Raw genomic sequence first — 24120 nt, forward strand, 5'->3', positions numbered from 1 at the left:
CACTGGAATTCCAAGTGTCACATCCGGGAGCTAGAGGTGACAGAATGGTTGTGGAAATGGGGATTGAGAGTTCCACGTACAAATTTAATTTGACTGGTTTCCAGCAGGTTGCTCTATTTGGGCTGAACTACAAGCTGGCCTTTGGACAGTGTTGGCAGAATTAAGTCCATTACAAATGCAGCAATATCTCCCAGATAACATGCAGATGATTACAATCACTTTGTAAGCTCTTTGTAAATCCAGAGAATGTAAATATACGTTAGAAGCATTTAAGATGAACCTTTCAGTATGTATGACTTCAGGTTCATCTTTTATAAATAAATCATTGTGAACATAAACTTATATAAAAGGTTTCCCTTTGTTCCAGACCAAGTGAACCTAAATCACGCTACAGCTGCTTTCAGACATGCACTGAACTCCTGACCTTTTCCTGAAATTTTTAGGAGGAGCTGTATTTGAGAACGCATATGTCAGAGTCTGTTGCTCCGGAACTTTTCCTGTCAGCCCCGCCGAGTACAATGTCTGAAAAACTTCTGAATAAGCGCATGTGAAAATACAACAAGACAATGTCCAGAAAATCCACAGTGAGCGAGCGGGTGTGTAGATGATGTTTCTAACACAGGACGGACACAAAACTGTTAAATAAAGAAAGAATACAGATAGCTTCAATGATTATATTATACGACTATACAACTATTGATATAAAATTTAAGATAGATTTCAGCAGTAGAATTTATTTTACGTCCTGCCTCCTGCAGCACCCCCCCTCCACTGAATGTTCCAGACATTTTCCTGTTTGTGTGAATTCGTGTGATCCGGACAATCTCCTGCTATGTCTGAAAACAGCTTAAATATGGAAAATATCCAGTAGCTATCATGACATTTTGACAAAGACTTTTCTACTCCCCTTTGTGTGCATCCTCATTTGTCTGTTTATTTTCATGTACAGATCTGCCAGCTGCCAAAGCCTGTGCCAAACGGAATTACATAGACTGATGTATGTTATATATTATGTATTATATAGACAGAATTAAAAAAAGGCTGACTAGCTCATTGAGGTCAATACTGCGAGAAACAGATATACCACAGAGGGCTGCTGCTAGAATTGCTGCCTCAGTCTCTAAAGTGACAGCAGTGAAAATCCCTGCACTAAGCACTCAACTGACTTTAGTCAAACACTTCAGCCTAACACAGTCTGAGCCAATGTGAGTGGTGCAGAGGGATAAACTGAAGTTAACAGAGCCTGAAAATGACTGGTCTGTGATGTGAAGCATTTTCTCTTAAGGAAAAAGGAATTATCAAAATAAATGCATTTGGAATATAAAGAGGAAAACAAAAAGCAGATATATAAAACAATAAGACAGAGCAGGGAAAAAATGCACATTATTGAAGTATAGGAAAAAAGATGACCAGAGTGGCTCAGACACCAGCTGCCATTTTGTACCTACTTTGTAGGGCTGCAGGTGTGCAACGCCTTCAAGTGAGGCTTCCAGGTAGCAATGGAAACCGAGTTCTCATCAGCCGCATAACTACGCCAAACACACTACATGCAGGATACACAAAACCAGGAGGAAGAAAAAAGTACAAAGAAAGAAAATGATAAACGGAAAGATAAAATAATAAAAAAAAACAAAAAGGCAAAGAGGGAGTAAGAGAGAAGAAGAGGAGGAAGAGGAAGGAGAGAAAGAGGAGAAAAGACATAAAAAAAAAGATTAGTGAAAACAAAAAAACTGGTGTGTCACACGTCTGTGGTTGAGCGGAGGTCAGGCATGAATACATGCCTGTGGGAAGGCAGGAGGCTCTCATAGTGCCGCCATGTGGCATCCAGGTACGGCCTGGTGCTGTCAGTGGAATAATAACGCCACGCAGCCTGGTACAACATGGGGGCAGACAGGATGAAGAGGAGGAGGTGGTGGTGGACAGCAGAACAGGTGGGGGTCAGGAGAGAGGGGAGATGGGAAAATAAAAGGGAAGAGAAAGGAGAAGCCATAGAGAAAGCACATAGGAGAAAAGTAAGAGGTAAGAGAGCGAGGGGGAGGAAAAGGGAACGCATGGAGAAATATATGAGGAGGACAATGTGAGGTCAGCACCACTAACATCCAGCAGGACACAGTGAGTGTGAAGGTCAGACTGGAAAAGAAGGAAATGTGTAATGCAGAAAAGATGAAGGAGCAAGAATGGGTTTGACAAACTTGTGTTTCTCAAGAGTGAAACGAGTGAATGTACTCCCAGAGATGAAAGATCTCAGTGATGGGGGGGGGGGGGGGGGGGGGGGGTTGGACAGGCTCTAAGGGTGGACAGAGTGAAGCTGTGTGCTTTTTATGGGGTCGTGTCAGGTTTTCAGAGAATCCATGGAGGAAAAAGAGAAAGTGGTGAATGATAATGGCTGTTTTAATCACATGTATTAGTTATTTCGGTTCTGTGGTGAATTGTGTTGAGTAATGGCAACAATCCATAATGTCTTTCATTCATCAGCTAAATTTTTTCATTTTTGTGTGAGAGAGATAGGAGAGAGGGGGCTGTGCTGTGTGTTTTACCTGGATGAGGTAGGCTGCTGGGTTTCTTCTTTTCTCAAAGTGCTTCTGTCTGTGCTGCTCTTGGACCTTCAGGGCAAAGCCAGAGCCCAGAATACCCTAGAAAAATATTAATAAGGAATAAATACTGAACGCATGTGTACACCAAGGAAACTCAAGTATCACTGAGTTGCTGAGCAAAGACATAAACAACTCTGACGTGTTGTGGCTGCATATAAAACAACGTTACATCTTCTTGAAGGAGGAGTTTGACATATTTGCAACTACGCCTGTTCACTGTCTTGTTGAGAGTTAGATGAGATCTGAGGGGATATTCACATAATGGTGGAGAATCAGCTTTGACACATGCCTCTTCTATCATTGTGTATGTGTTGTCAGGTGCAGAGGTGCACAAAAAATTTGAATCCGCTCATCCTGAGCAGCACTGACATTTGAGCCAACAACCAGGAAATGTTGAACTTAGAGACGGATGAAAAAATGTTTTTCTGTGTAGCCACAACTGTACATTCAGCTACATGCTGAAATAACACAAAAAATACCTATACTGGGAAAAATACGAACATCAGGTTACAAAAACACGTTTTAAGTCTCTGAAACACAATGTTACTAGCAACATTAGCTTGCTAGTGCAGTGCCTGTTATACACTTGTAGCTCCTCCAGAATAATTCCTGGTCATTAGTGAGTCCTCCTCAAACAGGTCCACAATATACTGTCACTTTGTGTGCAGAACATTTTATAAACAGTCTATGTTGCAGAGTGAAGTTACACAACTTTGTGTTTATCACACCTGGTTTATTTTCAATACAAAACATAAAAACATATTTTTGTTTTTCATGAAATGAAACTGAATTTACTTGATTAGTGTTCACATGTGTGGTTTAATTCTAAATGATTTACTTAACTGCTGTAATTTATCTGAGGACATAGAAGAAGACATTCTTCTCAGTCCACAGACTGAAGGCACACTGCCCCGCCCCCACTGACTATTACCGAGCGACTGTTTTTCCAATCTTTACTGAACATAACGAGGTCAATTAGTAGGTGGATAGCTTAAGTGGTGATGTTTTGTAAATCACCACTGGGAGTTCTGGAGTAGTAAATACAGTGCTAACCAATGTGGAGCTTCAGTCCCTTGTTCTCCTGCTGTGAACATGCCTTCATCACCGTGCAGGAGTTGGGTGGCAATTAGCTTTGCCAGCATGGAGACTGGAGGCAGGAGGAAACAGTTAAGAATTGTTGTTTCTATTTCTCTTTTTGGGTACGGATCAAACAAATGAGATGCCACATGTTAATTACTGAACAAGTGCTGGTAGGTGTATTTTTTCGGAGACAGCCAGGCATGTTGCTTCCTCTTGCTTCCAGTTGATTAGCTTAACTCTAACTAACGAACCAATCACCTCCTGGCTCCAGCTCAATAGTAGGTACAGACATGAGAGCAGGAATAATCCTCTCATCTCACTCTCAGCAAGAAATACAGGATGAAAACATTATTTCTTTTTATAATAAGTTTCTCACTAATTTACTACATTTGTATGGTTCTACTTTAATCGTATTCAAGCAGAAATTACAGGTGCCCTGTGGAGTTGCCTTGTAAGCCAACACAGTTATATTTATATTCACTGTTTCTCAAAAAATGCCCTGTGCGTATCCTTGAGGCTAGAATAAAAGTACTTCCTCATAAACACTGCAAAGTAAGTTTTCTATATTGAAACCTGCATTGTGCACATACGTGTTTACGTTGGCCAGTTCTCTTCTCCCCTGTCTCATGCTGGAATACTATAGGATTTATGACATGTTTTCACATCAGAGGAACAACATAATCAAGTTTAGCGTAACCTCTATTATTCTGTGAGAAAGATACAAGGAAAAAACTCATTAACTTTAATTTAAAATCAATCAGTTAAATTGTACTTCCCTAAAGTATCACAACACTAGCCTGCAATCAAATATCAGCCAAACATATCAATGGTCTAAATAGTCTAGTTGTATAAACAACATGGCTAAAGCCAACTACTGAGTCAGAGGTGATCTCTAAGAAGAGGATGTATGAATTCTTCAGCTTTCTGAGCCCCACAGTAAAAGGAATCATTTAAAGAGTTGGACTTACTGCTGGCAAGGCAAAGAAGGAGATGCCCAAGAGGGCGAACCCTGCTGACAGCATCCGTCCTGTCCACGTCTTTGGTGTCTTGTCCCCATAGCCAATGGTTGTCAGGGTAATCTGTCAAAACAAATAATTTTTAATTTAATACTGAAGTGCCTAGAAGTTTATGGAAAGGAACATGCCAGTCTGGAAAATATATGATACAGTGTAAGTCGTATGTAAGTCATAACATTAAACTCACTCCTCTGTGGCAGAAAGTAATTCCAATGGAAAGTGTTGATGGGTGATGTCTGGAGGATATTGTGTGTAACCTGGATATTGTTTCTTGAAAGATATATTACTTTATGATGCCACATTCCCATCAGGCAAATAATAAATATTCTATTATAGGTTTGGAGCGACAAAAAGTAGCAATGACTTTGTTTCAAGATTTGAACAATCTCTCTCGTTTCAAGTTTGTAAAAGCATTTGTAAGAAAATGATTTACTAACCATTAGAACACCATTAGTTCCATCTTATTAAAGACTTACACTAAGTAATGTGATAGAAACTGGAAGGATCAAATTGTAATCTTTATAATCAAGGTGTCGGAAGATGTTTCTGGACGAGATATCTTATTCCTTGTTTATACAACTGCAGATAGTATTTTGAACAGATATTTTCTGTTTTTTAAAAATGATCTGTTGGTATTTTTGTGAATATTTAAAATTTTTGAAATTGTTAGAAAATTAGAAAACGTCTTTCGCTGTGAAAACACTTTCATATTTACATGTTTTCCTTTTGCATGCTGCTTTATTTTGCCAAATAGATGCATGACTTGAAATGATGCCTTCGAGCAATGCAATCACATCAGAGTGATTAGGCCCATGTGGAGGTTTTGTAGGAGCAACACTGTTTGGCCTTGGTTCTGCTCCCACTGATTTAAGCCTGTGGCTGAAATGTTTATTCTATGTTGGGTAAAAAAATTATAATTTTAAACAAAGTGTGTGGGTTGTTGTTAAGGACAGAATGGGCGGCCATTTTGACAATATTATAGCTTTGACTGACTGAAGAAAGGACAAAAACGTGTTGTTGGGGGACGGAGCTAGGAATTGATATTTTGATAAAGACGAAACAGAGTTAATAGTGATAATGATACATAGTAATGGGACCTGGCACAGGCTCGCGTGTGTTTCAACAAAAGCCTGAAGAGTAACATTTAATGCAATGGATTCATTATTCAATGACAGCAGCAGATAAAGCAGGTTGTGACTGGAATGAGCACTGCATGTGAAACTGCTGCGCACCGTCAGTCCTCTGTCTGTCTGTATCCATTTATCTCTCCCTCTGTTTTGGCAGAATGATCACCCTGAATTACCTTTTATCCGGGCTCTGATTGCTATGCATGACAAAGGTGGCTGCAGCCATTTGGTACCATTATGTTTTTTTGGACCCACTATGAAAATGATAGTTAATGGAGCCGTGTAGGGCTAATGTTTATGAAAGTGTCGTCAATGCTCAGAGGCAATGACAAACTGAATAATCTCAGCTGAAACGTGTCACTGCGTGCCTGCCAGAAAAAATGGAATTAAATATAGTAAAGACACAGATTTTACCATCCAGTCTAGGAGACATTTTTTTCTTGCAGAATGTAAAAATCCACCTCTGATGCAAAGAGGTGTAACTCTATCAGTTTTTACTGAATCCTGACAGACAGAGCCTCTTCCCCCACACTCACCGTGCCCCACCACAAGGCATCAGCGTAGGTGGCAAACTCCTTGTTGAACTTGTTCTCCACAAGGTAGACGAGGAACGATGAGAAGATGAGAACCAAGAAGCCGATGTACCAGGCAGTGACCAGTTCCTGCAGACAGAGTTCAAAGCTGATATTCAGGATGTACTCATGGGAAAAGGAGACTTTTGTTAACACACAACCATTTACCGTACGTATATGAACATTCACAGCACATCAACATTAATTGGCTTTTTATTAACTCTGAGGACAGAACTTTCTATGTAAGGGGGACCAGGTCATACAAGTGAAAGTTTTGACTATTTATTATAAAACCGTTGGGTGGGAGCAATTCAGAGCAACCCAAATACAAAAGTGCACAAGAGCAGTGACCTTTATTACTAAGGTTATCAGGAGGACACTTCATATCTTGCTTCACTGAATTATTACTACCTCCAGGAGGCAGCCAATCAACTCTGATTATAAAGCAGATGAAAATGATGATTTAACGTAATCTACTGTCTACCGTTCAGTAAGCAGAGGTAGAAGTCTGAGGAATCATTACAGATAGAACCTTACCTTTTTTAGTTGGTGGAGCTAGTTTAAGATTGTTTTATTTGGTTCAGTTAAAAGTCCAAAGATCATAAATTAGAGGAGACAACGATGAGTAATGAGCGAGGTAAACACCACAAAGTTATGTTACTCAAGATTCTCCTCTTTTTTTGGGAGACTGGCTGAATTAAATTTGTTGTTTTTTAATGAAGCCATGTGAGAAGTGAGAAGTGGAAATCAATATTTGGTGGAGCTGTGAACAATTAATACTAATCCTTTTTCAAATGGGTCACTGGCCAAAAAGGTTGGAAACAATTGGTTTGCTCTACAACAATGTTTTGTATTTATAAGCTTGAAATATTTGTCTTAAATAAATGTAGAGGAGTAAATAGGATAATATTTCTCCTCTGAAGTGTGGTGGGGTACTATAAAATCTGTATAACATAGAGCATGGAATGGAAGTACTCATGTACTCAAACTTATACTTTAAAGGTCCAGTGTGTAAGATTTAGGTGAAAGTGATCTCTTGGCAGAAATTTAATGTAGAATAATCCTCATGATGTTTTCACTAGTTTGTTTCATCTAAATTGTATGAATTGTAGTTTTTTTTCCCCCAGAAAAGACCCTTTATATTTAAATACTTTATATTTACATGGAGGGGGTTCTCTCTACAGAGGCCGCCATGTTTTTTACATTAGTCCAGACTGGACAAACTAAACACCTTTGAGTTTTTATGACAACTAAAGGATTCCACTGTTTCTTTTTCATGTTTGGAAGGAGAGGGTGAGGTGAGGGGTGTTCAGCTGCAACGTGCAACTTCAACACTAGATATCACAAAATTCTACACACTGTACCTTTAAAGTACAGTACTTGAGTAAATATACTTTTTTTGACCACTGGTAGTAACATGATGTTGTGAGAAGGTAAACACACTCATAACTTATATGGGGATGGAAGTTTTAATTGATTTCTGGTGACCAGATCAAGGATCAGGTTTGAATCAGGACACTGTGTAAAGCTCTGGGCCAGGATCAGGGTTGGTTACACGCAGCATCTTCTTCACTTCTGTCCGTCTTTCCATGTTTTCTTTGGTAGATTTTCATTAATCTTGTTGAGGGTCATGATGTCACATCTTGTTAGGCCCATGAGACAAATTGTGATTGGTGAATATGAGCTATACAAATAAAATCTGATTAATTGATTGATTGATTTCCAAAACTGATTTATCATCAGTATTTATTTTCTCACTTAGTTTCCTGGATCCAAGTGCGTCATGTGTGCAGTTAGATACACAACCCCCCATGGAAAGATTGAAAGATACAGAGTTGCATTACAGTTGCATTAGTCTTGTGAGGTTAATCAGTTAATTATTTATAATTAATCCATTCATTTCCAACTGTAGTGACGCATGAGGATGCATGTCTGACAGTAGTATCATGTGTGTGTGTGTGCATGTGGCCGTCTACCTTGCTGTGTGCGTAGACCACAGATCCCAGCAGCTTCCAGGTACCACCTCTTCGGTCCATTCGCACCATGCGCAGGATCTGCAGGAAACGCAGGCTACGCAGGACTGAGGTGGCGAAGATGTTGCCCTGACTCCCCGCTGACACCACTGCCACAGATGCTATCAGCACTATGATGTCTGGAGGGCACAGAGGAAACGCAAACAGACACACACACAAGTGCTTACTAAAAGATAACAATCTGAATCAACCCTCTATGTTCTGTTAATGTCTTAAGATGTCATTAATGTGGAAATCAAATTACAGGACAAGGCTTCTCTAATGAGCTTTTTCTTGCATTGTTTATGTATAATTCTGTAGTTCAAGCCAGGTGAAATATATTAGATGTGAGCACTATAACATATACTTAAATATGTCTTTAAAATTGCCATTTAACAACCATAATAAGACAAAACAAAGCTAAGATGTCAAATAGGTTGCACATACTTATTCCCATGACAGCAAATAAAAACAAACAAAAACAAATTACTTGTTACAGCAGCAGAGAACTAACCAATCTTGTTTGTTTGATTGTTCGTTAGATTCCCAAAAGTGAACTGGATTACTTGGAAGGATGCAGCATTAGTCAGGGATGAACCATAGACTGTGGTTTTTTGTGTAGATCAGAATAATTCAGAGATCTTGATGAAAAAAAATCAAGTATGGTATCGATTCATATCGATGAATTTGTACAATGTCATGTAAGTAAAAATCTGGATCTAGTGGATTTAAATGTGGATTCATTTTCATTTTTTCAGCTGCTGTGGTAGCAAATAGGGTCAAAAACCTGTGACTATACCAATAATTGTAATGTTTTGATTTCACAGTACTGCTGGGCCTTGATGGGGTTAAGCTCTCTACTGAGTGTAATTCTAGTTAATAATGTGACACTTTAAACAGATGGCCTGGTTCAGTCCTTGGGGTCAGAATATGTGGAAGTGGCTTAATGCTGCTGCAATAAGAGCAGCTCACTGCTGTCACCCCTTACTGTGGGAGACCATTCCGACAAAGGCTCTGTATTACTGGAGCTGACATAATCTGCTGTGGGCATCAACAGTACAATAATGCACTGTGTACTCTTCCTATATCCACTGTGAGTCGCCTGGCTACAACATCGATCTGCTGCAGACGCAAACAGTGGGGGAGATGTAATTGAAGCACTGCTCCCTTGAGAATATTTTTTCCACACAAGGTATTATATATATCAGAAATGATCAAGATCTCGGCACAGTATAACACTGAGGGGAATGGTTTGTGGGTTTCAGATGAGATCCCCTTCAAGCTCTCATAAGAACATGGTGCACAAGTGCAGACAAACTGTATTAGTGCTGCAAACACATACAGAAAACCTCAACAGAGACACAGAGAGGCAGGCGCACACATACAGTTTGACTTATTCAGAGGAAGTTCACAAAAAAGCACACTGAACAAACGAATAACATGGAACCCACAAAGAACACGGACAAGCTCCTTGTCTTCTCCTCTTCCACCCTTGTGAAACCCTACTCCTGAGTCTGCTTTGGAGTTTTTGTTTTTCGAGGGAAAGTGCTGATCGAGGTGTGGCTGATGGCTCCCGCTATAAATCATGTACCAGTTGACCCACAGTGCAGGGAGGGAAAAGTCAGCAGCAGCAGCACCATGAAAAATACATTAATGACACCCAGGGGATGAGAGTGTCCCGGGCACCTGCGGGGCTGGAGCAGGGTTCACTCTCTTTGATGGTGGTTGTCGTGGGTGTGAGTTAACCTGCGCAGGCCAACATGTCACGGTTCAAAGAGGGTGCTACTGTTTCTGCTTATTCAGCTGCCTCGAAACATATAAAATAAAAGTCAGTGCAGCAGAGTGTGACGAGTCTGAGATGTCTGCCTTCAGCAAAACTAAAAAAAACAGAACTTCCCTACAATGCAACTCGATATTGTTTCTTTATTAAAGTGCAGACACTCTTGTACTTAGCAGTGTTTAGTAACAGGAATGAGCATGGTACAGACAGCTTCCATACAAATGTGTTGACGGTGATGATGATGATTATTATGATCTGTGTCCTTGCTGTCTGCCAATCAGCATTTCTCCTTGTGTGAAGTGAATGAGTTTGCAACTAAGAATAAACGCGAATTTGTTCATCAGTGAAATAGGGGGAGAAATCCATTGTGGCCTGTGAATGCAGAGTTAGAACCTTGAACCTTGGTCCATGATTTTAAAATGAAGCACATCTTGAGTTTGTAACTCAGGTTTAGCAGTAAAAAGTTTAGTTTTCATTCCCAATCTAGGATAATCGTGACCACATCATCAGGGTTTTCTTCTTATACTTTGGAAAGTTCCTCTACAGCCAAATCTTTATACAACACAAGCTGGGAGGATACTGTTCATGAACAGAGAACTGATCTTCAAGTGAAAAAATAGGTTTCATTTACAGTGAAAAACTTGTTGTTAATCTTTATGCTGAGTGACATTTTTGTCATTTTGAGTGCCTAATGTCATGCGATCTAGAAATCAACTGCTTTTATAGGAAGTGCTAACGTTTGAATTTGCAAACTGCACATTTCCGTTTATAACAACAAAAAGAAGAAGTATCACAATTAGGAATTTACATATTTCTCATATCAGAATTTAACTGTGAGATACGGTGAGTAAGGTAATAAGAAACGAGGAAATGACTGCTGGGAGCAGATTGAAAACATCGAATTTCTTGTTTTCAAATCAATGGATTTTCATTGCAGGTGCTTCACTGATTTCCCAAGCTGCTTACAGCACATACACATACAGCACCATCATTTCTGTAGGGAACTTTTTATTTTTTAAGTTAAAAACTAACAGCCACAAAATACAATACAAATTCAAAGCATTTTCCCTTGAATGTAGAGGATTTGAGATTTAACCTCATTTGCAGCATGAAATGCAAATGGTCTGTTCTGTGCAGACAAACTTTCAAGTGGAAGAACCCAACTGGGAAATCAAACGAACCTATTAGAAGAAAACGTGTAATATCACAGTCCATCCACAGCCTCACCACATTTACAAACACAGGTCCGAATGAATGATGGGAGTTGAATGCAGCAGAAGTCATTGTCATTGCCTGTGTATCTCCGTCTCTGTCCACGGGGGAGGATTTGAATGGTAATGGAGTTTAAATGACTCCAGTGCACAAACCATGACTTAATTCTTTTCACTCATGGACTCAGATATGTACGGTATTACTCCCTTTAGTAAAAGACAGTGAAACATTAATGAGCAGAAACACAGAGGACGACACAGGGGCACAGACCAACACATCGGCCATATCCCCGGTGTGATCTTTTGGGGAACAAGGTTTTTTTTACAGAAACAGCAAATTGCTTCCTTTTGAGAGCATTACTTTGGCAGTAATATAACATGTACTACTCCAGCCAAGTTTTAAAAGTAACTAATGATACTCGCACAGTTCATGTGCACAGTTCCATAGTTGATTTAACAGTTGGGGACAATCCTTTGTGCCAGAGGCAGCTCCAACAGCAAAGATTTAATCCATATTCAGATATTTTACAGTTCAACCAGGCAGGTGGGTCATTAAGGATCATATATGACATATATCAAGTTGTGTGTAATAAGGTTATCAATGTGATGAGAACAACTAACAGTACATTATTGTGTAACCAAATAATGGACAAAATTGGCAAAAGAGTTGTAATAGACATAGTTAATAACCACTCTGTTGATGCCTACAGCAGACAATTCCATCACGGGTACAGCTCGATATGAACTTTATGCATATAGCATGTGCACCTACTGTCTAGACATGTCTAGTCGGTCCTGCAGACATGTCTAGTCGGTCCTGCAGTCAAACTGTCCTCGACTTGAACCCAGTTGGGACCTTAGCTGCACTCTGTTTGCTCTGTTTTAGGAACCCAGCTGGTATCTGTCTAGTTTCAGTTTGACACCTATCAGACACCACAGGAGCGTAGGCTGTCTGTTCTAATCAAACCCAGTCTGGACCACTGTTTCTTCATCACATGCCTCTCAAGCCTGTGGTGGCTGCTTGTGCTGTGATCCTTTCTCGAGGAAGCTTTGCAATAAAAACACAACTTGTCTCAGAACCTTGTGTATTTTCAGATTTCCATGACGGAGTCAACTCAAATTCCCCTTATTGACTTTGTCTGAGCTTTCAACCACACCTCATGGACTTCATCAGTGAATGGCACTGGCTCAGGTGGCTGAGCCACATTTTGAACAAGTCCAGCAATCGTCTAACTGCTCCATTGGCTGTTGAAGACCATAAGATGCAGTTTAGAGCTCAGTCAAATCTGGTCAGTGGACTTTGAACTGAGATTATTCTGCTGCACGTACACAAGCAGAGGAAGGTGTTTTGTTTGGATTGATCTGGTGGAATAAGTCTGCAAGCTTTCAAACAGCAGTACAGTCAGTGTAATTACTAGTAATATAACCAACCTGACATGATTAGTCTACATTAGCTTTTCGACCGTGGAATGCATTTAGTCTGAGGACTACTGCAACAGTGGAGAGAGGCCACGAGCAGAGTTAACATCATGCATTTACTCACTTAATGTTTTCACTACAGCACTGTCAAGTACAGTTAAAGTAAAGATCACATGTTGCTCTTCTATCTGCACTGTAAAAAATAACAAAGAATAGTTTTTGCTTGGTTGTAATTGCTTGATGTACAGTGTCCTTCAAATGTCATGGAACAGAATTATCACATCAAACCCAATATTTTATAGCTGCGGTCTTAAGCAGGACTCCCATAATCCCTCTCTCTAGTGTGTGCCAGAGGTGCAGTTTCAAAAAGAGACGATAACAGCAGAGTGACAGTTTCTCTCCGTAGGAAACTGAGAATACGGAAAAATAAATGCTTAATGAACCTAATTTATTATTTATTTTTAAACCAAGTGTATTGATTAGGTTCATCTGTTAAAGCCGCAAATGCATGATGGGACAGATCATCATGTGGACCTGCCTCACCTCCATCTTTCTCACCTCTGCCCAGGTGCTCTGAGTTCAGTTCATTTTCTCACTTCATCCCATCGTCTCGCTGATTGTTTCACACTCTCTGTCACACTCTCTAACTTATTTTCCCCCCTTTGTTCTGCCCACATTCCCTCAGCGCTGGCAAACAACAGCTCCCGCAACAAAGTGTGGCGACAGGAGCTCGTGGCATACTGCCTGACCTCCGAGCCCTGCGCTCCCTCCCTCGGGCACCCTACTGTACTTTTCCAAGCAGCAGCAGCAGCAGAGAGATCCATGTCTAAACAGTGGAAAGTATAAAAGGCAGTTTATGGCAACCTCATTACGTAAATTCTCTTGACTCCTGTGATCTCTGACCACAACTGAAAATGACACAAACAAACACATGTCAATGTCGTGCAGTGGAACATTGCTTACATCTAACATCAGGCTATGTTCAGAGAGAGGGGAACTTAGAGGTGAGACAGTGTGGGAGAAGTAATGGTACTGATGCAGGTCAAAATGTACTTTCTCTAAGGAGGATTATAAGTATCTGAGATCACAAAAAGAGCCCCAACAAGGGAACCTTTGCTCCAACAACTCACCTATGACACAAAAAGGCTTTCTGGCGAAGCGCAGTCGTCCCTGCCAGCCTCTGTAGCGACAGCAGCATCCTGCCGACCAGATCCGGACTATGTACTCCAACCCAAACACCACAATCATCACAAACTCCTGTTCACACAGACAAAAACAACAGGTAACTAGCTTTCAGGCTTTAAGGATTAGTCAGTGTATACATCATTACATGTGATCATTAATGTGTTAGTCATTTAACTTGTCACCAGGTTGACAAAGTTCTGTTCCCTGAACACACACACACACACACACACACACACACACACACACACACACACACACACACACACACACACACACACACACACACACATTCCATTAGATAACAACACAGATGCATTGAGCACCGTGAAATGTTTATTGAGATGCTCGCTGCAGCTTGTTTGTACACATAGTGACCTGTAATTCTTCCAGGTAGAGGCTTTTGGAAAAACATGCTGAGTCATACTTTAGGAGCATTTTTGATCTTGTGCCCACTGGAAGCTCTTTCTGTCTTTCCTGGCAGCACAGTTCAATGCCAACAGAAAGTAATGAAAAACAAAGAACTTCACTGATCGTTAAGAATCTGTTACATTGTTTAGATAATGTACAGAAATGTTTTTTGTTCTCTCTGAAGGGAGAAGAAGAACGAACAGGTTCATTTTGTTCATTTCATTGCCGCTGTAATATCGTTATGGTATTACTACCAGCAACACCTACGTCCTTGACTTTTAATCAATATATCATCAGTGGCAAAAACAACAGGCATCCTGTGAGCTGCTCCCACTTCTTTTTCTCCTTCTATTGTTCAAGGCTGTCTAAACTTCCTGCAGTTAGTCCAAAAGTCTGAAATGTTCAAACTGTAAATGCTTTGATTCGGGCTGAGACCACCTCTTTTGATCAGACTACATTTTGGTGTGCTGGTCTGAGGCACCTTTAGCACCTGGTATTTTGGTTCCACTTCTAAGTAGGTGTGAAAGCATTGTTATTAATTGCTCTTCTATTCTTTTGTCTTGACTCCTGAGGGCCCAAGAACCCTCCAATGGTGTTAAGACTTATGGACAAACTGTTGCACATTGGATATGTAAACTATAGAGATGCTACTGTATTTCTTAGCCATGCTAGTTGTGTGGCTCTAGGGGGAGCAATACTGATGTGTTGGATAATCAGTTCATCCACAGATTGGTCCACGCTGAAGTACTGGATGAATTGCTCTGAAATGTTATGCACAGTCCCCAAAACACGGACTTTCAACAATTTCTTTGTATCTAAAATCCTGAGCCTGATAAACTTGATATTTATGATGACAAAAATATGTTTTGACCAACTGAACAAATATTGTGGGATTTCTGTGTTGCAATTTCAAGCAGCACTCTCCCCAGTATTCCTACAGTAATGATGATTAAATAAACACGAAAGGTGATAAGGCAAAACTAAGGGTAAAGGTTTGTTGAAAAAAGTTATTTTTGCTCTGATGCTGGTCCAGTATCTTACCAGGATGAGGAGACAGTAGGAGGAAAAGTCCTGATGAGCCGGGATGGTTGAGAACACAGAGAGCACCAGACAGCTGAAGACCAAGATGAACCTGGAAAAAGAAAATCAGAACAGTTATCAAAACATATACACAAAACTGGCATCAAAGAGGAGGACATCAATGATCTGACGTAGGAATCGGTCGAAACATAATTTCCGCTGGTCTGTTGATCTCAGAACTGAAGAGTACACTGGAATCATTCGCTGCATTTTCCTCTGTGACAAACTCTTGAACCCGTTTTGGAATCAAAGGCAAACCAGTACATGAACAACCTGGCACACAGTCACAGAACTTATTTCCTCTCTGCAGTGAACCATGAGCCCAGCTATTATTCAATTTCCTGAGATATCAAGTTATTCATGCTTGTTTGTGCAAAATGATTTGCAAGAAACAAGCAATGAAACTGTGGCTATTGGAAAACAAGCAACATCCGACCATTTCCACACTCCGACTGTCGCTGCCTCCACCGGGAAACTGAAGCCTTCCATCTTCATAACACTAACATGTGTTTTTTTGTTTTGTTTCCATCACATTTATCTTCCAGAAACAACGCTGTCTGAAATACGAGCATGGGGTTAAGAGTTATGGTGGCTCTCGATGCTAAATGGTAAGAGCACATCTGGGTTTTATCATCTCGGATCTCCTCTTAAACCTGCTGGACAACGATTGCTCGGCGGCTGTTGTGTGTGTGTGTGTACTTTATTTAAACTGCCGTCCAGGGAGAGGATACAGTGAGCAGACACAAACCACTTCATGTTTGCAGAGTTACACAATCCTAATCCAATCTGGCGACCTTTTGAAAAGCTCTAACCTTTAGTGCTCTTTGTGGGGAAAAAACTTTCACTTCATCAAGACTGTCATCACAGTGAAACAGAACTTTATGCAGATACAGAATATGATGATTCACAAATGCTTTCTCTACCATTTCTAACTTTTATGGAACTTATTTAGAAGTAAAGAGAGGGGACTCCTTACTATCAGCCCCTCAGTGCTGACCTAATCATGACCCCAGATTGTCGCAGAGTTGAAAGGAAGTCTTTCATACTTAGAAATGGGGGGTCCTCGGTGGCTGTGTGAAAATGGTGGGTGTACAGAGTGGGTCACTGTCCCATAGCCTTTAGTACATTACAGGACTGTACTGCACTGCTCTGACCCTAGTCGGACCCTCTCTGACATCCAGAGAGCCCAAACGGAGGTCAAAATTTTCCACAGCCATGAGGATAGTTGTGTAATTATAACCCGACACATGCACAGGGCTGCTGGGGGTTCAGAGGGAATTAAAAGCAAAAGTTTGAGGTTTGCTCTGTTAACATTTCCAAAGATTTGAATAATGTGATTTTGATTAGAGGAAAACCATCCAGAGACAAGCATTGTGATGCTGTCAGCTGAAAAGCAAGCTCCTTGTCACGAGCACACCTACGCCTCTCGCACTTACAAGGTTGTCAGACCGAAAATTACACAGTGACAATCAACTCCCTTCATCCGTAGCCCAACACCAGATTCCATTTTGAATATATTCACTTTAAAATGGAGCTGAGAAGTACTGACAAGCACTGGTAGCAACATTAAGCACTCAGCCAAGTTCACTAATTGATTCCACTAGTTCGAGGCCATTCTCAGTCCGTGTGTGTCCGTGGGTGTCAGGATGCCCTCCACCCAGAGGACACGGATTTTATCTGGAGTGTTTCACAGTGTTCAGTCTGTGCAGCACCAGTTGAAAATTAATCCAACACACTCACACACTGTACCAAACGCGCGTACGCACACACAGACACGCAGACACAAACGCAAACACGCACGGTCCTTCCACCCACTCAACCAATCACCCACTCATGTCTTTCAAATGCACCCTCCCTCCACTCACATACAAACAGAAAGAGACCCAGCACCACTGAACAAGTGCTGAGTGCTGTGCACATTTACATAATTTAATTGATTTGTTTGAAGAATAAGTTGCAAGACTAATAACTAACATCTATAAATCCAGACTGTGCAGCGCAGTGTCGTCTAACATCCTGCATCAGAGTGAATTCAACATTTCAGCCACTGTGATCCTCTTCATTTGAGGGGGCTGAGGGGTGGGGGGAGGCCCCCGTGCAACAGTCAGATGGGGATAGTTAGTTGCCTTATTGGTGTCTCCCGACACTCCTTAATAGAAAGTCAATTAAATGACCATAAAGATACACAACACAGAAGACGATAAAACAATCATGAAGAAAAACAAAAAACGTGGCGTGAAATGACAAAAGAAAAGTGATGCAAAGTAACCATAAAGAGAGGCAAAAAACACAATGGTACAGCAGCCACTAAGAGACCAAACAAGGACCAAGTCATGTAAAACAGCTACAAAGTGCTCATGAAAGTGATATGATGCTGTAATGATCAGAACTGACTGGGTTTCAGAAGACTACAGAAGAAGCTCCGTCTCCTATGACATGTAGAGGTGTCCTGTGAAGCTGTCCATGGTCCTGAAACTAAATTCTGCACCGACACTTGATTCAACCACTGTGTTGCTGATTGAGCATTTTTATTTTCAGTGTACACCACCTTGGTATCTGATCTGGGCTATCAGCTTGTTCTAAGTGAGCTGTTTTCAATTGATTCTACCTGATCACCTTCCATCCCAGCTAAGCTGTGTCTCACCTCTAACAAAATAATACTGTAAAGTGTTTTTTGCCAGTTAGTATTAAAGTAATCAACATGATTAAGCACACAGTACAACAGGAGGATAACATGATGTATGGGAATCTTGCAGGTTGGCTTAGGAACTGTAAGATTTTACAAAAATCCCTCAGGTCATTTGTGAAATGATTCAAATAAATACTGCAAATAACAGTGCTCAGTGCAAAATAACACAATCAGGTGGGAGATGAATATATACTGTAAATAAACCAGTAATCATTTACATTTTCATACATATGGAAATTTATCAGCAGGTGGCCATGTGATTTCCCCCAGGGTCATCCCTTACAGTCATGGAATGTACAACTTGTCTGGTATATGATTCTTTTGTGTCAATCATAGAAGATTAGCAAATGTTCATATTTCAGAATGTAAAAACAGAAAAAGGTTGATGAACAACTTCAACAATGAGTTGATTATCAAAAATTGATGTTGTACTTTCTGATGATCAATTGACAACTAGCTTTTTTAAAGGGGCACCAGTGTAGAGAGAGCCATGGGAGGAAAGGACAGAGTTTTCCTTTTGTATGACATGTAACAAGGCTGGGAATCGACCTCATGATGCCATGCCTAAAATCTGGTTAAAATAGATGTAGTATGAAAGTAGGGCACAGATTTAATGTTTGACCATATCAGTGGATACAGGTCAGAGTTCATCATCTTATAAAAGTTCTGGCTGTTTTCTTTTATTTATGCTTTTGTTTTTTACATGTCCACGATCTATATTGTTGCATTATTAGAATACTGAACCACTCTTATACTCAAAAGCACACAGTAGTAGATCTAGCTACAAGATCAGATTTTTTTTCAGATATTTTCTCCTTTTTAGCAACGCAGCCATCACAAGTCTTCTCCAGGTGCCAAAAGCTGAATAAAACATCAACTATTAAACCATCATCGCCAATGGCCTCAACATAAATATCCACAGTAGACTGCCCGCCTCCTTTTATTGTGACAGTGGCCTGAGGCCATTACCTAATGACCTCTGACCTTTCTTTTTTTCACATTCCAACACACAGTCAGTCATGCTTTGCACATCTTAATGCATTCTACACACTCAGCCTGACATGGTGTTGGTCTATTCAAACAGCGACAGGCCCTGTCAGTGTACTCAGCACATTTCAGAGGCTTTACATGTGGAGGTGCATATTTAAGGGATGTGTTGTTGAACCGCTCCTTACACTTTCAACACAATCACACATATGCACAAACACTCCAGACAGCATGTGTGTGCATGTGTTCGACACAAGCTTTCAGCTGCTGTGTGTTAAGACCCACAGTGCTGACAGTGAGCAGGAAAATGAAAAAAAGAAACTGTAAAGCTCAGAGAGAGATGCTACGAGACCAAAGACGACAGAACAATTACCATAATGCACCGAGGCTCTTTGAAAGAGTGAGCCAGGGATGCACAGTGTACTTTGTCAAGAAGCAGTGGCAGGGGTGGGAGAACATTGTGTGTGTGTCCCCTTCCCTATTACAGCGATGCATCTCAGTCTGTAAGCGGCAGTGAAAGAGAGAGCAGAACAGGCAGAATGTGTTTGGGAGATTAAACGAGTGCAAATGAACTTGCAAAGTGGGAGCAAGGATTTTGATGACGTCTGCCTATTGACAGTGAGGTGTTTGGAAGAAGCCCTGTGGGTTCATTTGTTGGTGCGGGGGGATTTTTAACGTGCAAAGACACTGTTCGATAACATAGGCATACAATATAATGCAGCAGGGTCTGATCTGCTCCACATAACTGAAAGAGTTGCACAGGGATTTTCACACTCTTGAGGCTCAGTTAAAAGAAACAAACAAATACGCTGTAACGTCAATATCACATATTTTCAATGGGATCCTGTTTGGATTAAGGAAAAAGCCTTAAAAGCAAGTTCTCTTTAGCCCAATGAAGGGTTGGTTATATTTGGAAGAGACTGCAAAGTGAACTCATGACAGGCATCTTGTTGATTTCAAATATTTTCAGTTACAGTTTTCCCTCTTCATCTACAGCAGAGAACCTCAATTTAAATTTAACGTTTCACTGTACATGCAGGCTGGATTCATGAACCTCTGTTTGTTTTCAGTAATCATGTACAGAGTAGCTGTTTACATTGCATTCAGTTACATATACAGTTCAATGCAGTTTCCAAATTGATAATTAAGTTATTTTAACACCTCCCTAACCCAGTTTCAATAAAAACATTATTGACATTCATGAAAATCTGCCATATTCAACAGTTTTCCTTTCAGCTAAGTAAATCTACTACATTGAAAACTGAGTGGGTACGATTCTTGCCAGTTCCCTCAATATTGCTGCCCAGACGAGTTTACCTCCCCTGACATGTGCTGACGTCAGTGCAGAAGACTGCAGGGATAGTTTGGCATTGGTGAGTTTCATTTGCTCCTGGCTGCCTGGGGGCATCACTACAGATTTATGCGTTTCAATGAGAAGAACACAAACATGAGGCTTTATAGATTTTTTTCACATTGAGGATAGAGGCTCTTGTAGGATCAGAAACAGCTGCCGTGCCCAGAAGCAGCAGCAGCAGCAGCAGCAGCAGCAGCAGCAGCAGCAGCAGCAGCGCTGATCATTAGAGAGCAGAGCCGCCTCATTTTCAACCTAAACAATCACTGAACATTTTTCACATTTCACACGGTACATGTTTTGTTATTATGCTGGGTTTACAGAGATAACTGCAATAGAAAAAGCCAAATATTTATTGAATGATAACTAATGCTTGAATAAAAATGAAATCATCTCTGCTATTTAAAAAGAGGACATGGGGACACTGTGGACTGTGTGCACATCACATTAAAAGCTCATTTCATTTATCTGATTACTCATCTGCAATAGCAATTTGCTTCAATACTTCATACATTATGTGTTACTCAAAGCAGCTTTGTCGAATATGCTTTTAAACAAACAAGTAGCCTGCAGAGGTGTTTAATCACTGCCACCAGCTAACGTAGTGGATATATCACAGAAAAATGAAAATTCACTCATTATCTACTCACCACTATGTCGATGGAGGGGTGGGTGATGTGATTGAGTCCACAAAAAAACATTTAGAGTTTCAGTGGTAAACATTGTTAGAGCAGTATCCAATACACTTGAAGTAAATGTTGACCACTTCTTCAACCAATTTTTCAAACAACAGAAAAAAAACCATAAAATGCCTCCAAACTGCTCACGTGGTGTCATCCTTGTGACTGTAAGGCACGGTCATGTACTACACATCCCCAGAGTCTGATCAGTAGTGATTGAGTTATGGAGTCACAGCAGCGAGGTCCCACCTCACTCATCAAATAACTAAACCAAACCAACTATAAACTGACTAACTAAAACCAAACTGACAGAAAAATGAACATTTGAAAACAAATCTGTCTGATAAGAACTACTTAAAATGACAGAAATCATCTCTGAAAAAATTGCATTTGACGGGTATATTTGTCCATGTCCCAACTAACATGGAGGAGGCAGGATTTATGACCTCACTACAACCAGCCACCAGGTAGCGATAGCAACACTTTAGCTTGACTGTTTTTGGACAGGAGCAGTCAGGTTGTCTATCTCAATATACGGTCTATGGGCCAAGCTAAAACTTTTGGCCTTTTAAAAAGTGTGCAGCAGAATTAATTATTTTCTTTCCACTGCTGTATGATGTTTTATAGATGAATAAATTATAAATTGAGAGAGCAACTGCTATAAAAAGGTCATGATCGGAACATGATGTGGCTGTTCCGTTATTAATGGTAGAGGTTTCACTGGGAAATGTCGTGTTTGACACATAAAATGCAGTTATTCCTGCGTCAGCCTGCTGTCAGACATACTGTACGTGTTTCCTCTCCCATTAAAATTGAAAACATTTCATGGTAGGTTCAGGTGGTACAATGGGGAATCCAATCAATGTTTAAGTTCCCTTATATACTGAAACAATAGTCTGTAAAGGGAAGGCTTTATTTTTCTAATTGTAACAAAAAGACTAAGTTCTAATAGGTTAAGAATAATATAAAAGAGTCTTCTGAAGCTACAAATACTGAAATACTCTTTTCTACTCGCATTTTGGGATTTTTGTTTTATTAAACAAGAAACAGTCTGTGACCAAAGAGGTAAAACGTTTAGTGATAGTTGTCTCACAGCAAAGATTGTTTTCAAACAGCAGTTAAAAAATACTTTAAAACTCACATCATGTCCGGGCGTCCTGGGATGTCATGCATGGAGTGCTGAGGTTTTTAGGAACACTTTGTACCATACAGTGTGTTCTCTTTTAGTTCATGATGCAGTCACTGATTCTTTACTTGGATATTTTGTGTCGTTCTTAGAGGACTCAATGTTGCCTTGGCTGGTGTTGGATTGTATAACAAATGACTTCTGCGTATATCCTCATATCCCACTGTGCCTAAAACAGATAATTAGTGGAGAAGGCAGATGGACAGGGTGCATCATCCTGTAATGCTTCCCCTGACACAGCAGCACTGGAGATAAGAGTTAGCTACACAGCTGGGCAGAGAAATTGCAGCTCAATTCCAAATAAAGTAACACAAGAGGAGCCAGTGTGATAGGACTCGCACATAATCCTCTGTGCTGTGGAACGATGCACTATTACTAAAGCAAAATGTGAAGGCGCTACGAGGAGAGAAAGCCCCAGAGATCACAAACACATTGCACAGCTACTTCACACTTCATTTGAACACATCCAAGAGAACCCAATGAAAATTATCTTAACAGCTATACATGTAAATCAAATGTTAAGGGCTTTTAAACATACTTCTGCTCTGTCGTGTTGAAGCACATGAAGAGGCTGCAGACAAAAACTCCCTCAGTGGAGCCGTAGGAGGATCCATAATGGAAGGTGAAGGGGAGAAACTGACGTACTCTCAACATACTCTATTCATAAATGAGCTGCACATCCATATTTCTACTGTAAATATTGAATGTTGATCAGACCTGAGTAAGTATTCTTTTATTATTTATAACCATTACCATTTTGGAAGTGTGCTTGTTAACTGAAATGTGTTTTAAGTTATATCTTTTGTCTTGATTTGAGCAAATATAAAATCAACTGCATAGAACCTATCATGTGAGCTGGTTAAACAACAAGACTCTAGGCTGGTCAACATGCTCTCTGCATGAAGGGACTGTTCTATTTGTGAACCATCAAATTTCAATAAGGCAAACCATAAATCTGACCTCTGAAGAAATCAACAGTGCGCTGTGATGCCAGGGGGCTGGCAAAGAGTGAGTGTAAAATACAGTTACAATATAATATACACATTACAGACCCAGAACAATTATAACTGGCCAACTATGGACAGTGGCTGATAACAATAAATACAGTGACACTTATATTTGAATACAGTTTGTGCAGTAGTATAACATTAATAGGTTCGTTTCATGATGATATAATGAATAATGCTGAATCCAGTAAATCTGGAAAAACTGTTTATTTTTACTATTAACTGATCTTTGATACTGCTAGTCATGTCATTAACAACTTGCAGAAAAAATTGTCAAAGTAAGCTGAAGTAAATCTTTTTCATTGGCAATATTTTTTTCTATTTATCTGACCAATAGTCCTTATCTTATTTAATTTCCACCGATATCAGTGGAAAAAGCAGCAAATCCACATATTTGTTTGGCATTTCTGATATTGATACGTGACTTGTACGAAATCGCTATTGATTAGGTTTTTCATCACTACAAGTGTGTAGTGACAGTGTGCATTTGAAGTACAGACACACTTTCATATCTGGGGTGTAACTGGTGCAGATTTAACACAGCAACTCCCACCACACAGATTCCCATCTGGTGACTTGGCCACTCCAAACCTTAATGAATACATGTTCAGTGTTGCTGGAAACCGAGATGCTGGGCATCTTGATGGGCAGCATCTTGAAACAGAAGCTCTCAAACATCAGTGCCTGGCAACATTGTGAAACTAATATAATTATCTTGTGAAAGCAGTCGTGTGGA

At 40.2% G+C, this 24120-nt stretch overlaps 1 protein-coding gene across 9 annotated transcripts in view; it reads right to left on the minus strand.

The window, feature by feature from the left end:
* The window catches only part of LOC109627665 (potassium voltage-gated channel subfamily KQT member 5-like), a 114754-nt gene that overhangs the window by 19357 nt on the left and 71277 nt on the right, over positions 1-24120 (minus strand). For 8 of the 9 annotated variants that reach the window (XM_020084379.2, XM_020084377.2, XM_020084378.2 and 5 more), the window contains exons 2-8: positions 15446-15536; positions 13942-14068; positions 8366-8541; positions 6354-6479; positions 4643-4753; positions 2538-2633; positions 1449-1543 (exon numbers count right to left, since the gene is read on the minus strand). In XM_020084379.2, coding sequence (XP_019939938.1) covers positions 1449-1543; positions 2538-2633; positions 4643-4753; positions 6354-6479; positions 8366-8541; positions 13942-14068; positions 15446-15536 — 822 coding nt within the window. Of the gene's footprint in view, positions 1-1448; positions 1544-1781; positions 1871-2537; positions 2634-4642; positions 4754-6353; positions 6480-8365; positions 8542-13941; positions 14069-15445; positions 15537-24120 lie in introns of all 9 variants that reach the window. The other variant, XM_069529851.1, reaches the window with a different exon arrangement.

The sequence above is a fragment of the Paralichthys olivaceus genome, chromosome 8 (genome assembly GCF_024713975.1).
Source record: "Paralichthys olivaceus isolate ysfri-2021 chromosome 8, ASM2471397v2, whole genome shotgun sequence".
NCBI classification, from domain to species: domain Eukaryota; kingdom Metazoa; phylum Chordata; class Actinopteri; order Pleuronectiformes; family Paralichthyidae; genus Paralichthys; species Paralichthys olivaceus.